This window comes from Haliaeetus leucocephalus, unplaced genomic scaffold (genome assembly GCF_000737465.1).
Source record: "Haliaeetus leucocephalus isolate CR32 unplaced genomic scaffold, Haliaeetus_leucocephalus-4.0 Scaffold395, whole genome shotgun sequence".
In the NCBI taxonomy this organism is placed as follows: Eukaryota; Metazoa; Chordata; class Aves; order Accipitriformes; family Accipitridae; genus Haliaeetus; species Haliaeetus leucocephalus.
Window position 1 is genome coordinate 7,823,507 of NW_010972831.1, and position 15,047 is coordinate 7,838,553.

Consider the following 15,047-nt stretch of genomic DNA (forward strand, 5'->3'; position numbering starts at 1 on the left):
GTGAGCGGGGGCGGCGGCGGCGGCTTCGGCTTCCGGGGCGGGAACACGCACCCGGGCACACGGAGGGGGGAGGGAAACGCCGTCCTGACAGGGGGAAGAAGAGGCCCTGCCTTCTCTTGAAGAACGCTTTTAAAAATCAACTTCGGGCACCTAAAACCCCTTTCCTGTGAGAAAAGTGCCGCCCTCGCGGCCCAAACGGCGAGGGGACGCGGGGATACGCAGCCCAGCTCTCCCTCACAGCCGCTGCTGAGCGTGCCCCCGCGGAGGGCACTGGAAATATTACTTCACCACACGGGAGCTGTGCCCGCCAAAAACCTCAGGAGTGCCGTCAAACGAGCGCTGCCGATGAGGTGCGGGGTGAGGTACCGGAGTCTCACAGTTGCGCTCCTCTCTCTTCGCAAGGTCAGCCAAGGCTTGCTGAAATACCTGGCAAAAACTGTGGAAGCTGTGGAGTTGCTCTTCAGCCTCGGGCAAAGAGGGTGTTCAGTGTGACAGCTTTCCAGCACCTCACACGGGAGTAAATCCTGGGAAAGGCTGCTGCTTAAACTTCTCGATAAGCTACTGATCCATGTCAGAAATCGCATTAAAATCAAACCCAGCCTCAGAGAAAGAAGCCAGATGAAATTTAAGCTCTCGTTTTAAAACTAAGTCCCTCAGAAACAGAACTGTGGCACCTTCTTCTGCAGAATTAGAATTGCACAAAGCTGCTCATGATCAAAAGCGGTTTTCTCTCCTGCTACCACTACGGGAAGAAGCACATCTGTTCTGTGTATTAGCAGTGCCTTTAAAGGTGAATGTTGGTAATTTCTCACTCAAATTGTGAAACTGATTCCACATCGTATCTGTCATCAGTATCTTGCAGCAGGCAACTTGGTATTTATCAGAATATACAACTTCGTGTTTATTAAAATATACAGGCAAATGTGTTCATAGATGTCAAAATGAAGACATTATCTCCTATATAACCGAAGTGTAATTCTGCAGTCAGTCAGTCTAGCTTATGAATAAGCAAAACAGGATGCAGAGCGTCTTAGATCAGTTTCTCAAAAAACTTCACAGTTGCGAACTGGGCAGAGCCATTAACACCACTCTGCTGTAAATGAGTTATACAGACCTGGGAATCCATTTCCAAACTGGATTAAGTATGACAAAGCAAGAAGACAATCCTGTACAGGAATGCTTGCTTAAAGAAGGATTACAGTTGCAAAGGAGAAGCCATTCCTGCATTACCGGAATTCTCACACAACCACAGTGGACCGAGAACACAATCAGGAGGTGGAAAATGTGTGGTACCTGGACTTTTTGTGCAACAGACTAAGGAATAATGCCTGCAGACTTGTTCTATCAAGGCTGTATAGACAGGCAGGTCTCTGTATTAGAATCTTTTATGACCTTGTTTATTCTGCTTTGAGGCTTAAATATGAAACAGTACAAAATTACTAGTTTACAGACATGTCAAGTATCATTTACTTCAAAATGATTTTATAGAAGCAAAAAAGTAGGAGGAGCAAGACTTTACTTTCACATACAATATAAGTGGGTTTGGTTTGGGTTTTTTTAGAGTGTCCAGGGAAGTCTTTGACAGCTGCATTTATCAAGCCTAACAGTAAGGTGTTTTCTGCCACTGAATCTTCGAGAAGTCTGACAAACATATTAGGGGTGATCTGAACACAGAACTGACAGCATTTCCAAGGAGTAATACAAAACTGCGTAAGAGTAACACAATCAGATGCTATTTTTGAACTACTGTTCAGAAACACAAGGCATTTACTGCAAGAACGCACTCTTCAGCTTCTATGAGAAGCACTCAGGAATCCTCTACTGGTATTTCAGTGGAGACTTTCTTGCATGTAAGCATCCATCCTCACCCAGGAGGAAACGTAAGAAATAGTTTTCTCTCTTCCCCTTTGCCGCTATCTTCATTCTTCTGTTTTTCAGTACGGACATAAGTGTCAGCCCCAGCTCACAAGTAGTCTGTTGCTATTCAGCTTTTTGAAACAGTCTGTAATTTACTGCCATTTTTATCTTCTTTAACTTTCTTTTTTTCCTTAATATTTTCCTTTGTAGTTTTCCTACAGAAACACATTGGAGACCAAGACACCTGAACATAACATACAAAGTATATAGCAGTGACACAGACATGAGTTGTTTTACATCATGTTAGTGCAGCTGAACATAAATCCTTCAGTAGCAACACTCCAAAGCGTGGGTAATGCTGTTCTTTGTGACCACTTCTACTACACCAAACTGCTACACACCAGTCTTCTATGAGCTCTAGTCATTACAGCTTAAGACCTGCTTCTTGTATTAATACTCCATGCATTAAAATCAAAGCCAGCCCTTTGCCAGAAGAGGAGCACATAGGTTCTGTCAAGTGATAGCTAGTCTGAAGTCTGGCTTTAAGGCCAGTGGTTTAAACTCAGCTTGCTACCACCTGATACATGGCACCTAAAACCATTATGACTGGGTGGTCCATCCAAACAAGTTATTGGTTATTTTAGAGGAAGTTTGCTGGGCTTTTTCTGGATAAACGGCATCTCTTACCTCCTCTTGAGAAAAACCTACTTACGTTTTTCTTTTCCCTTTTTTTAAGAAGCACTGAGGGGTGGTACAAATGGATTCTCTTGTCAATGGTTTCTTAATGAATTTCTTCTTTTGTATGCTGAGAATGACATTTAGTGAAGGATTAAATTGCTTTAAAGGGCAAAAATTAATATCCAAAGTAAATAAAACAGATAATGAAAACCTTTACTGGTTGTTAGGGATTTATGGGTCTGAATATATTTTCAGTGTTGTTTATTCCAAGATTAGTTCAGCCACGTTATCTCTGAGAGATTCAAACAAACTTTATTTTAATATATGTCTAATTTATATATATATATGGATTTCTAGTTTTAGAAACTATTAGAAGTTATGAAAAAGCATGAAAAGAAACACTAACTAAAAAACTATTTATCTGTATGCATACACCCCTACACCAATTTTTCTAAGGTAACTCAAAAGAATAAAGGACTTTCTTTCATTTATCAGAAGCCCAATTCATGAGTGTGGGCCTAGGAAGTCTAAAGCAGATTAAGGAAATCATTAAAAAAATAGTTAATTCCAGGGAAACCATAAGTTGAGAATTCTGTTTGTTTCCATTTTTGTCTGGGTAAAAAACCGCCACCCCCACCCCATCTAAAATTCCTTTTGCAGCTGAACTACAACTATATTGCAAACAAATGGATCTTTTGTAACCCTTATACCCCCCCAGCACCACTCATGCAGCTGTTAAAATGGGAAACAAACTGGTAAACTATTCAAATGAACATACCTTTGCAGTTTAGGAAAGTGTTTTATGTAGTCTGGCACAGGACAGCCAGCTCGCTGAATAACACTGGCTATACTGGAAAGGAGAGGAGGGAATAGATCAACTCCAGCATTGAGCACTTGGACAACAGATAAGCATCTTATGTGGAAAATAGCAATTCATAACAACTGGCTGTTTTGTTGTTGTTTTTTTGTTTTGTTGTGGTTTTTTTAAAGCAAGAAATAAAGACACAAAAGCAAGTTTGAAGTAAGGTGAGGAAGAAACAACAAGACATAAAAGGCTTAAATGAAACTAGTGACTCCATTTGGATAGTTTAAACAAATTGAAACTCTAGGTGAGTACAGTCTTCAAGGAGATGAAGAAAAAGCAGTAAGCCAAAACAGAGAATCATACCAGGTAATTTTGGACACAAGGAAGTTAAAGAACTGGATTAAAAAACATAAAGCACAGCATGAGGTAGTCATACTTTCTACATGGCAAATGATTCAGGAAAACCAGAACAAAGAGCAAAGTTAGTTGTAAAGACTGTTGAACCTGCACTTTAGTGAGGTTCAAGTCAGAATAACTGACTTTCACTGAAAGGTGCTACTAAGTAAGCCATCACGTTGTCATTACTGGTAACAAGACTGAAAGAAGTGAAAGGCTGCTAGTTTCTCTCTTGCTGCATTAGTGAAAGGCTTCAAAAAGAAACCTTAAAATTTAAGTGTACTCAGTCTTCCCCATACTGTGGTACCACCTTGTAGTTCCATCATGCTGATACAGAGCTCGCTCTCTCTAGTTTTAAGAGCTTTTTACAGCAATGTGGGGCTTCCAGAGCATGGCAATACTGTGCTTATGAGGCATGTGGTACCAGACACAACCATATGGTTCAGCAATACACTATATAAAACAAAAAACATTTTTCCTATATCATGTTTCCAATTTACCTCCGTAATAAAGGTTTATCATCTTCTGTAAAGAAAGTGACTGCTTTCCCTGCATGCCCTGCTCTTCCAGTACGACCTGTCAAACACAAATTTTGCAAAGAGTAGAGATTTTACTTTAAATATCTCCCTTTATTCTATTCCTCTTCACAGCCCCAGCCTCCTGACATGTATTGTATACTAAGCATACTACCAAGCAGCTGATCCCCAAAGATTGTTCCTATTGAATGAAAGCACAGGTATGTCTGAAGCATCTAAATATTTAAGGTTCATAAAAGACTGACAAAAAGTAATGCAGTTTTACTGAAAGTTGAGCCCAGTATACTCTGGCTCAAGTGATGTAGAAGCTAGTGCTGCAGCAACAGAGGCAGCTTGGTTTCAGGATTTTTGCTAATGCACAGGAGCACCTACATTAAAGATCTAGGAAATGAGAAAAAGGACATAATTTGTGAACAATCACTCACCTATCCTGTGGATGTACTCCACCGCACTTGTTGGCAAATCATAATTGATGACCATGTTCACTCCTTTGAAGTCAATCCCTCGAGCTAGCAAGGCTGAGCAGATGAGCACCCAGATCTTCCCAGCTCTGAAACTGTGTACTACATTATCTCTCTAGGAAAAGAGAAGAAAGGTACTTGGAAACAACCTAATTAGCAATTTGAGAAAGGAGGTGAACTTTGCATGATGTTAACGAATAAAACTAAACCTCTAAACAAAAACCTGCAGTAATTTACTCTCAAAGTTACTTGAAGGTACATTCCAACACTCTTGCTTTTACCTTTCTAACGTGTTTCTTGGAAAGAAATTACATCCTCCTACCTGTTGCTGAGTTTTGTCTGCATGGATGACATCCACATTGATGCCTTCGTAAATAAGTTCATGGAAAAGCTCTTTAGCCCTCTCAATAGACTGTACAAAAACAAGGACTGGAGGAGCAAAACCCTGCAAAAGAATAAGCTTGTCTAAGGTTCAAGTCCTTTTCCTACCATTACTGATTGCAGATACTGAGCTACTAAAGAGACTTAACCACTCCCAGTATTTTACATCTCAGAGGACTTTTTTTTTTTTTTTTTGGACTAGCCAAACCTTTGGGAGTCAGAACTAAGCAAGTTCAGCTCCATTGCCTTTGATGGAATTGTTCCTAATTTAAGCATCAGTGTGTATTTTAATCCACAGAAATGGACAAAATTTTTTTTCTTCCAACCAATGCAAAGAACCCACTCACACTGCCAAGTGAAATTAAACAGACTGTTAATACAAAGTGCTCCTAAGCAAGACTCAAATATATAACCAAGAATGGGGAACATCCTCAGTTTTCATAGGTAGGGTACTTACTCTTTCTCTGGTACAGCAGATTTGGACAATGGTTTAACATGTGTCACAGAGAAGCCTTTGCCCTAGGAAATTATGAGTCTGACAGAACACACAGCTCAGTTCAGTAGTAAGCAGGATGTACTCAGTCTCTCCAAAATACCTTTTTAATAAGGTCTCTCATTGCTGTTAGTTTTCCTGTCTCAGATCCAACAAACAACAGCTCTTGTTCTACTGTCTCTGCTGCAGAGTTTCTGAAACCAGAAATCCAACAGAAGTGTGCGACCATTAGAGTTTATTTATAGATTTATAAACACTAAAAAACATAACATATTACCTGATGAATGAGAAATATTGCACAACAAACTTATTTCACCAGTACATGCTTCTAAGATAAATGTTTACTTGATGATAAAGTAATGGGTAAAAGAAAACAACACCTTCCCCAATAGGTGAGAAAGATCCATATGCCTACACAATTTTTTCTGGAGACAAACAACCTGCCGTACTAAGACTAACAACAGAGACATACAACCAAGCAGACTGATGATGCAAAGAAAGCAAATAACTTGCCCAGGAAAGGAAAAAAAAACATGAGAGAGTTGGAGTACAACTGCACACCTACCTTGCTCCAACGGACACCAGAACAACGCTGTCAAGGTTGAGTTTACACCACTCCTCTACATCACGTGCAAAGGTTGCACTGAACAAGGCTCTTCTCACCACGTGCGACGTGCATGCCAGGAAGATGGAGGCCAGCTGGTCTCGGAACCCTGACTTCCCATCTTCAAACAGTTTGTCTGACTCATCCACCACCAGCCACTCCACACTAGGAACAGAGAGGTTTGCTGTTCAGTAAAAATCACTTGTGGAGAAGGCAAAAGTTCTAACATACCATCACAGATGCAAGGACAATGCACGCATCTGCTTTTCAGTGGCCAAGCTGGTTGCAAAGCCAGGTTTGATAAAGACTCTTGGTACCTGGTCAAGTCTATTGCTGGAGGATCTTGTTTCAGCAAATAAATGAGTCTGTTCGGAGTCGTAACTAGTATATCTAAAGAAAGAAAGAAAAAAAAAAGGCAAGATGTTGAAAAAGACGCAAAATAAACCAGACTAACAGTGGCCTGAGAAACCCAAGTTCCAATCCAATCTGCCAGAGGTGCCATTTATCGGGGTCCACTGTCAGGCTCAGTTCCTATTTCTTCCATACCAGCTACTTTTTTAGTGTTGAGCAATAGATTGCACATCTTCAGTGGTATTAACCAATCTCTTTAAAACCACGCAGGCCAGAAGAGAAAGGTCAGTGACATTTTTTAAATTTTTAGAAGCACTTCAGTAGTTAGAACAATTACCAAATTTCTTAGAAGACTTGGGCCCAAACTTCTTTGCTGCTTCAGCTGCCTTGTGGATCATATGTATTCTGAAGCCTGTCCCCTCAGCCAACTTCACCAGCTCCCGATGTGTCTGAAAAGGCAGCAACAGAGATTAAATTTACAAACTGAGCTGATTGGCTTTTCTAAGCAGAAAAACTGCAGACAATCCTGAAGATACAGCTTCAGACAACACCCTGATTTCAGTGTTAGGAGAAAGCTGTCTAGTTTTCTTAGCATAACAAAACACAGCTTTCCAACACGTATTATTCACTTGAAAGTTTTCACGGGTCTGACTACCACATTTTGACTCTAACGATATGGCTCCCACAAGCCCCCTCTCCCATTTGAATAAAAATGGAACTCTGCCAAAGCTGTGATTTTTATTTCAGTTTAATAACAAAGCTTCAATGTCAAGTTAGTCATTGAAATTCTGTGTTTGGGACAAACAGCTAAGTCTCCTGTAGCAATCTCAAGTATGAAAGTAGGTATTAAGAGCACCTAAGCATTGGGCAGTTTAAAATATGATCAAAGAATCCTGAGCCTCTAATCTAATCATTTAGATTGGACTGAGATACTAGATATGTAGCTATTTCACAGAAGACAAAAGACTTAAAAGAAATGTTTAAAGCTTTTTCTAATATCTGAGGGTAATGAAGGAAAAAATATTTACTGAGCTGCTATTTTAGTGATTCAGAGTGAAAACTTTTAAGTACATCACTACGACAACCCCTTTGCCCTCAAGACACACCTGGCTAGCAAGTTCTCGGGTAGGTGATATGATCAGAGCTCTGAATCCTTTGTTCCTAGGTTGCTTCAGATGTGTTAAGAGAGGAATACAAAATGCCAGTGTTTTTCCAGACCCAGTAGGAGCTGAAGCTAGAAGTTCCCGACCCTGTAATAAAAAGAAGGGTGTTATATTTTACTAGAAAAAAAGAAGAAAAAAACCCCACATTTACGTAAATATTAACGCTACAAAGCCAAAATACATTAGCAAAAGCACAGACCAAGAATACTGCAATGGCTAAGTTTTGAACTCTGATGCAGTTGATATATCTCTAAAGCTGTGCAACTAACCACTGCCATGACCCTTAAGAGAGGCCACTCTCCAAATTTTGCCATACTCCCTGTAATAAAATGCAGTGCCAGAAAACCTACATGAAGCATGACAGGAATAGCCTGCATCTGGATAGGTGTTGGGACCTGGAAGCCAGCAGCTTGAATATTCTCCATGATTTTAGGGTGGATTTTATATTCCTTTTGAAGTTGCTCAAACGTGGCAATTGGGTCAGGAAGATCTGTTCCTTGAATATTAATCTTGTGTTGATTTCTGAAGCGGTTTATCTAAAAGACAAAACACAAAACTCTTTCTTTCTTTGACAGCATAAAACTAAACATGTATGGACTCCTCTCCTGGTTACATTCCCCATACTCAGTCACCCTCCTCCCAAGAGAAATTACCATAAATAAACCTGTTTTCAGATCGAACGCCCACAGAAACCAAGTAATCTGTTGCTACATTAGAATTCCATGGCCCCACCTTTTCTCTTCTCAAGCGTTCAAGTTTTTCTGCAGTAGGCTTTTTGTCTTTTGCATCTTCAAATTTTGCTTCCAGAGAGGACATCCACTTTATTCCATTACTTTCTGACAACTCTGGCATTGATGCTGCTTCTAGAAGTTTCAAAAAATTGAAGTTTCCATTAGTAAAATCCAGTCCAAAATCATTTGGTAAAAAAGAACACCTCAAAACCCTTTTTCTCTCATTCTCACTAAAGTTAATGAAAACTCCAGAAGGACAGCAATCACATCCCCATGCCTTAACACCAAATCTCAGCCCAATTATTTTATCAGCTCTGACACAGGCCAGCTGAAGAACCCAGAAGCCTCTTTTTTTTCTGGTAAAACGACCTACAGTATCTGCAGATTCAAAGTAAACCAAAACAAGCCACACGAACTTGATCAGCGTATTCTGCCAAGGACACGTATACACGTACGTAAATACCTCGTGCCTTTTTCTTTTTCCTTTTCCCTTCACTGCCTTCTGCAGTTCTTTTTCTCTTTCCCGCCACCTCTCCGCCGTTTTTCCCAGCTCCATCTTCCTTCTGCTGCTCTCCACCCTTCACCTCCTCTCCAGCCCCTGCGAGCCTCCAGCCCTCCTCGGCAGACCCCAGGGGGGCTTCCTCCTTGCACCCAAAGAAGTCAAGGCTCTCCGGCGAGACGCCGCCGCTCCCCTTTATCACCTGGAGGGAAAAAAAATAGGGAAAACTGTGAGACACCCTGCCCGGATCCCAGCACCTCCCCGACCGCTACCACAGAGCCGCAGGTAGGCCCGGGGGCCCGCCGCAGGGAACGGACGGGGCCCGTCGGCCGATGTCACGGGAGGGAACGTGACCCAAACCCGTCCCAGCTTCCCTCCTCCCCCGGTGCGCTCCGCACCCCGAATCGCCGCGCATCGATCCCGAAACGCCGCACGTCAAAGCGGGCACCGGCACCCAACCGCCGAAACAGCTCCTGCGCCTCCATGCCGCTTCATTCCCAACGCTCCCCGCGGCGCCCCCGGAAGTAGCGAGTACATCCGGGGGACGCGGAGGCGGAGCCGATGACGTGCCTGGCCGGGTATCATAGCAACCACACCGCGGGGGTGTCATGGCGCCGCGTTGCCGTGGCAACCGCGGGGTTAGGCTCCGCCGGGCCGCGCTCCGCTCTAGGCCGCACCAGGCCCGGTGTACCGGGAGAAGCCAACCCGAGGCGGGCATGGCCGTCCCGATAGCGGAAAGCAGCCACCCCTTCCCTGCTGTAGGGTCAGCCTCAGCCTTGGGGGGCTCCGGGACGGCTGTGGGTCTCTCCCGTCCGGCCCCTTCCAGACCCCGTTACTGCAGCGGAGCCGGACGGGAGAGACCCACAGCAGGGTGGTGTTTGTTGATGCCCTGTTTCTTTTTTTTTAAAGTTTATAATTACCTGCTTGAGGTCTAAACGAATCAGAAATATCAAAATCCAGCATATGAGCCATAAAACTGTACTACATCTTTATAGGCCGATCACAGCGTTTTGTCCTTTTGTGTATTCCTGATGGCCAGTTAATTGCGCTGACTGCTTCAGCTATTTTTAAGGAACGGTTCAGCTGAATAAGAGGACAAAAGCTTTTGTGGGAAGTTTTTGTTCGGACGTGTCTGGGCTTTGGTGATTTACAGTATCATTAGCTGGTCTCAAAGGACTGACCTCTCTTCTATCCATCACCGCGTCGGCAAGTAGAGATTATCAGCTCCGCTGGACACAACCACTCCACCTCTTAGAGATGTAAACTTAGGTCCTACATATTTCTGAGGAGGCAAAGCAGTGGCTTATAGCACTTTTCATTGCCTGGATCATCCTTTGTTTTATATTCTCTTCCTGGATTGATGGGGAAGTCCCGCCGTGACCTGCAACAAGTGGCTCTGCCTTTTCCTGTAAAAGCAGAGGAATGTTCTCTCTTGGTTTGATTCAAACCCATTTTGTTAAAAAATACTTGGGGCTCAATCCTGCACTACCCTCCTGATTTTAAGACCCACACTAACAGAATATTTCAGTGTGCTTTTTGTGAAGCCAGTTAGCAGTCCCAGTGACACCTAAATTAAAGTCAGGAATGTGCCCAGTTAATTTATTTAATCCTTGATTTCCATTGATACAATCCGGCCTCGCAACTGTGCTTGAATAAAGAAATGCTGGAGGCAATGGCAGGAGCGACACAGCAACTGGCTCAGCTGCTCAGGACAATCAAGAAACTTTGCATAGATTAAGATCAGAATTTATTTAATTCATGTATTTATTCATTATGATAAACTGTGAGACCCAATAGTACAGGTAAGTCTCCTAGTACTCTGTATCAGATCAAACAACACAGATACTTTTCCTGGTGTTCTTGAAGTAAAACAAACAGAAATCCAATTAAGCAACAACAGTATTACAAAAACTATTTTATGTAATAAAAGTCTCAGGGGCTAAACGTTTACATTGCCAAAATCCAAGAGCTCTAAGAGATACAGGCAATGGCTGTTCCTCCTGTAATGTTCACTACTTTAATTATAAACTTTGAGATGAAAAATTGCATAAACGTGATCCTCCCCGCAGCCCCTATCTGCCTGATTTATAGCGCTTTTTCTTTGCCAACCTTTTGACTTCCCGGCAGACGGGTGGAAGCAGCCACGCGGAGACCCGGGTGGGTGCAGAGCACCACGATGCTGACGCTTCCCTCGTTTGTGTCCCTGAGCCGAGCCATTGCCGATGTTGTATTTACAGCAAATAAAGCCAGTGCGGGAGAGACTCTACGCCACGTCCTTCAGGCCGTTCCCGGGCTGAGGCTCTTGCTTTTCCGCTGGGAGAAGTGACTAATGGTTGCTGTGAGAGGATGGGGAAGAATGTGGAGGCATTTGTGTAACAAAGAACTATAAATCATCTCCAATATCCATCACTCACCAAGAGGTGCTGTCAGCAGATTCAAGAGTGAGGAAACGGGAAATACTCTCTTCATCAGTTGACTGGGAAATCCCTTTGTGTAAGGAGTAAGGAGCTCTGCTTCTGAGGCGGCAGTGCCGGGCGCCAGGCGGGCAGAAAGCCGTGTACCAGGAGCGAGGGACCCCCCGGCAGGAGCAGTCCCCAGCAGTACGCTCCCATCTTCCAGCACACGCGGCCCCGGGGCCAAGCCACCTTATGCTGAAGTTGATCTGCCCTGGAGTGGTCGGAGGGGCCAGCGCCAGGACTCGGGCTGCGAGGGGTCATGTCGTGTGTTGGGGGTGAAAGGGAGAACTCGTTGAAATACAAAAATGGAGCAACTTAAGTTAATGCAAAGCAAAACCGCTCTTGTCACGGCATCTGTCACACTTAGCTTTGCTTCCCCGGTGCTGTTCTATCAATTACTCAGCACTAATTGCCAAGTCAGCGCTGAAACCAGATGACCAGCGAGGCCTTTGCAGGGTGCATGTGCTGCAGCAGCACGGGCCGTTCAGCTCAGCCCAGCCACGGACACAGTGATTAATGCCCCAACAGCCTGATGTAACCTGGGCAATCCTGTTTTATCAGCAGTGCTCAGCGGGCTGGATCTTGATTCCACAAAAGTCAGCTCAAAACTGCACCTGACTTCAAAACTGATCCCACATCTGGGACTGGAGCTGATTTCACTCTTTTTCTATGTTACTCCTGCTTTGCTGAGGAAGGTGACCTAAAGCCTCTCAGAGAAGACCCCTCTCAGGTGCATGCTGCAGAAACCCCAGAAGGCAAAGGATGACTTGCTTTGTTCCCTATAATTGATCCAAACCAATAAAGAGAAAGCGCAGTGCCTCCTGCCAGGGAGTTCTCGCTCCATCTGCACCGCAGCAAACAAGAGACAGCCACCTGTGCCAGCAAAGTGGGGCATCGACACCCCCCCAGCCACAGCCACACTCGGGAGGGGTGAACGCAGTATTTATTAGACCAGCTCGTGGTCTTTATATTAACCCCCCTGCACCTGCTTGTACGTGCTGGGGAACACGGTGCTTCCGACACGCTGGAACTACTAACATAAAATTATAGCAGAGGAGGGTAAGCGCTAGCCTGTTCTGCCTGGAGCTGCTGGCAGGATGCCCACGGACTGGACTGGGGTGCGGAGGAGAGCCCAGGCTGTATGGTTTTCCCCTTTCATTTGTTTTTCTTGCAGACAGTCCCTGGGACCGCAGCAGGTACAGGCAGGTGGTTAATAGCAGGGTACAATCCTGACCACAAAGCAGCCCCCCCTTCCCACAGGGGTGCTCAGGGGACCTGGTGTAGAAGCAGCCCAGGTGAGATGCGTTGGTCAGATCATCGGGCCATGCCCAACACCTAGCACTGAAGTAAAACCCCCAAAGATTGCAAAGCAAATCTGGTGAGCAAGTTTATTTCATCACGTGCGTTGTCAGGTCAGAGATGCTTACGTGTAGCCATGGGCTCCCCTCCTGAAGAAAGCCAGCTAAGGCCAGTCTCTTCTGTGTGTCTGTGCATTTGTTTAACAGGTGTAAGACAGGAATTACAGGACAGCGCTTGTCAGTGGAACTTTTGCATATATGCTCCCCACATCCCACTATCCTACTACATTATCATCACTAATATGCACATAACAGTCAATTAGCCTAGCTGAGTGCACTCATGACCTCTGATCCCTGCTGTGTCCCCCAATCCATTAACAGGCCCTCATCCTTTAGCTCTCAGTATGAATTGATGTAGCATCCATTCTCTTTCGGCAAAGAAACATGCTTCCTCATTCATCTGTCCATTTCCACTTTCTGTTCCTTTGTCCTCCCCTTCTGTTCCCTGTGTTGCTAACCTGGTCACAACTTCTTGACCCCACGTCCTTGTCCCTCCCAAGGGTAACGTAATCCCAAACACTACCAAAAAACTTTTACTTTTCTTTCCTTTGCCCACATCTTATTTAGCAAAAATGGTTTCCAGCAGTGTGGGAGCTTTGATCCCCTATTCAAGAAATCCTTGCAATGTTTTTTTAAAGACTTTCTTTCTAAGGCAAATGAATTCTTCATAAAGGGGGAAATGGTGTGCTAGTTGGTCTCTGTTCATCTGAGGAAGACAAATGATCTCTTTTATTACTTGAAAAGCATAACAGTTGAGTGTGTAGATTTGTGATTTATCTGTAATTAAGAATCCATTTGAGCAGCATATTAATTACAGAGAGGAGAATTAGTTTTGCTGAATATAAAAGTAAAATCAAAGTAGAAGATAATACAAAACGTCTGAGGTTCAGGTTTTGTGTGGCTCTGTATTACACATGTACTGGGATGGGACAACTCTTTAGTGCACGTTTGAGTTTTTTGACTTTTAAGTTTTATCCCTGGGTTAGAGAAATAAAGTCCAGGGGGGTCAGACACCTCTCCCCCCTGAAGGTGGTGGCTCCCACAGCACTCCCATCACTGGCCCCACTGGGCCCTTCATGGCAGCACGTACTGCTCCTTTGCCCTGGTGCTGCCGCAGGACCCATTGGCCTTCCACCATCTGCATCGGGGTAAATTACCCTTCAGAATTAAACAAAGGTGCACCCTGCAAGCGCCGAGGGGAGCCGGGGTCCCTGTGCTGGCTAAGCAGCCGAGACCTGGAGCATCCCATGGGGCTCTGCCTCTGGGAACATTGACTCTGAGCTTTTATTTAGCCGTTTACCTGTCTGCACTGAGGAGTAGCTAGCCCAGCTCCCCGGCCCGTGTAACACAGTCCGTGGCTCAGTCTATTCACACCAGATGTTTAACCTGACCACATGCAGTGAAACCAGACTGCCTCCACAAAATGTCCATCCTTTGTGCCCGGAGGACCCAGGGCGGTGTCTTGCCCATCTCCTCTGTGCAGGAGATCTCATAGCACCCAGTGAGAAGGCAAGCGAGCGACTTGAGCGCCTGCCTGCAAAGGACCTTCACAGAGCAAATGGTGTGGAGCAGCTCACGAGGTTTGCTGGCCGGACTCTGCTGCGATGGGTGTGCAGGGATGGACCCGCTGGTGCTCGCAGCTGGAGAGGCAGCTCCAGTTCCTCCGCCGTGGGATGTGGAGCATTGCACGCATTGGCCTGTCATGGTAGGAGGACGGTGGGATACCAAGGCTTCCCGAGATCTTTGCAGAGATCTGTGGAGCCCCCAGATTTGCAGGTCCCTTGGCTGTTGGGGGGAGGCTGGCACGGGGCAGCGCAGCAGCAGGTGTGGAGGTCACAGCACCCGGAGCAGCGGGAGCCATCGGAGATGCACTGGAGCAGAGAGTGAGGTTTTCTCCGGCCACTAAGAGCATTTTAAGGTGCTTGGCAGACAGTAAACTGTTACAGTGCTATTGTCTGCTGCTGATGGTCTTTATGACTCACATCTCTCCTCCCATCAAACCTTTTCACATTTTCACAGACTGCGAAGACCTCCTGTAAACACATCGTGGAAACCCCATGTCAGCAGGAGATGGGATCAATCCACGCTGCCCGAAGCTGCCACCCACCCAGCGCAGGGAATCCACCGACTCTGTATACCTGCTCCCGTGGCCAGACCGCAGCGCAGCGGGGAGTTGGCAACGTCTGCAAACAGCCCGGCCTCCCAACGCAAGCACTTTCTGCATTCCTCTCTGTGTACTCCTCAAACTCTGCCACCAGCCCAGCCAAATCCGCTCAAA

The 15,047-nt window shown here is 45.0% G+C and overlaps 1 protein-coding gene across 1 annotated transcript; it reads right to left on the reverse strand.

The window, feature by feature from the left end:
* Positions 1–1,417: 1,417 nt before the first annotated feature.
* DDX52 (DEAD (Asp-Glu-Ala-Asp) box polypeptide 52) lies at positions 1,418–9,451 on the reverse strand. The gene is made up of 15 exons (XM_010573817.1): positions 9,354–9,451; positions 8,920–9,157; positions 8,458–8,588; positions 8,076–8,261; positions 7,669–7,812; positions 6,900–7,011; positions 6,529–6,601; positions 6,173–6,376; positions 5,711–5,801; positions 5,056–5,178; positions 4,698–4,848; positions 4,237–4,312; positions 3,314–3,385; positions 2,570–2,662; positions 1,418–2,072 (listed from the first exon to the last, which is right to left on the reverse strand). Exons 1-15 carry the CDS (start codon positions 9,438–9,440, stop codon positions 1,985–1,987), a joined length of 1,869 nt encoding a protein of 622 aa, XP_010572119.1. The 5' UTR covers positions 9,441–9,451; the 3' UTR covers positions 1,418–1,984.
* Between the last annotated feature and the right edge of the window lie 5,596 nt (positions 9,452–15,047).

Excerpts from the sequence above, each read along its gene's own strand:
- DDX52 (XM_010573817.1), bottom strand. The coding sequence starts at position 9,440 with ATGGAGGCGCAGGAGCTGTTTCGGCGGTTGGGTGCCGGTGCCCGCTTT. Across the intron at positions 7,012-7,668 it reads CCCGAGAACTTGCTAGCCAG|ACACATCGGGAGCTGGTGAA; the intron begins GTGTGTCTTGAG and ends CTGCCTTTTCAG. Across the intron at positions 6,602-6,899 it reads CAAGTCTTCTAAGAAATTTG|ATATACTAGTTACGACTCCG; the intron begins GTAATTGTTCTA and ends TTCTTTCTTTAG.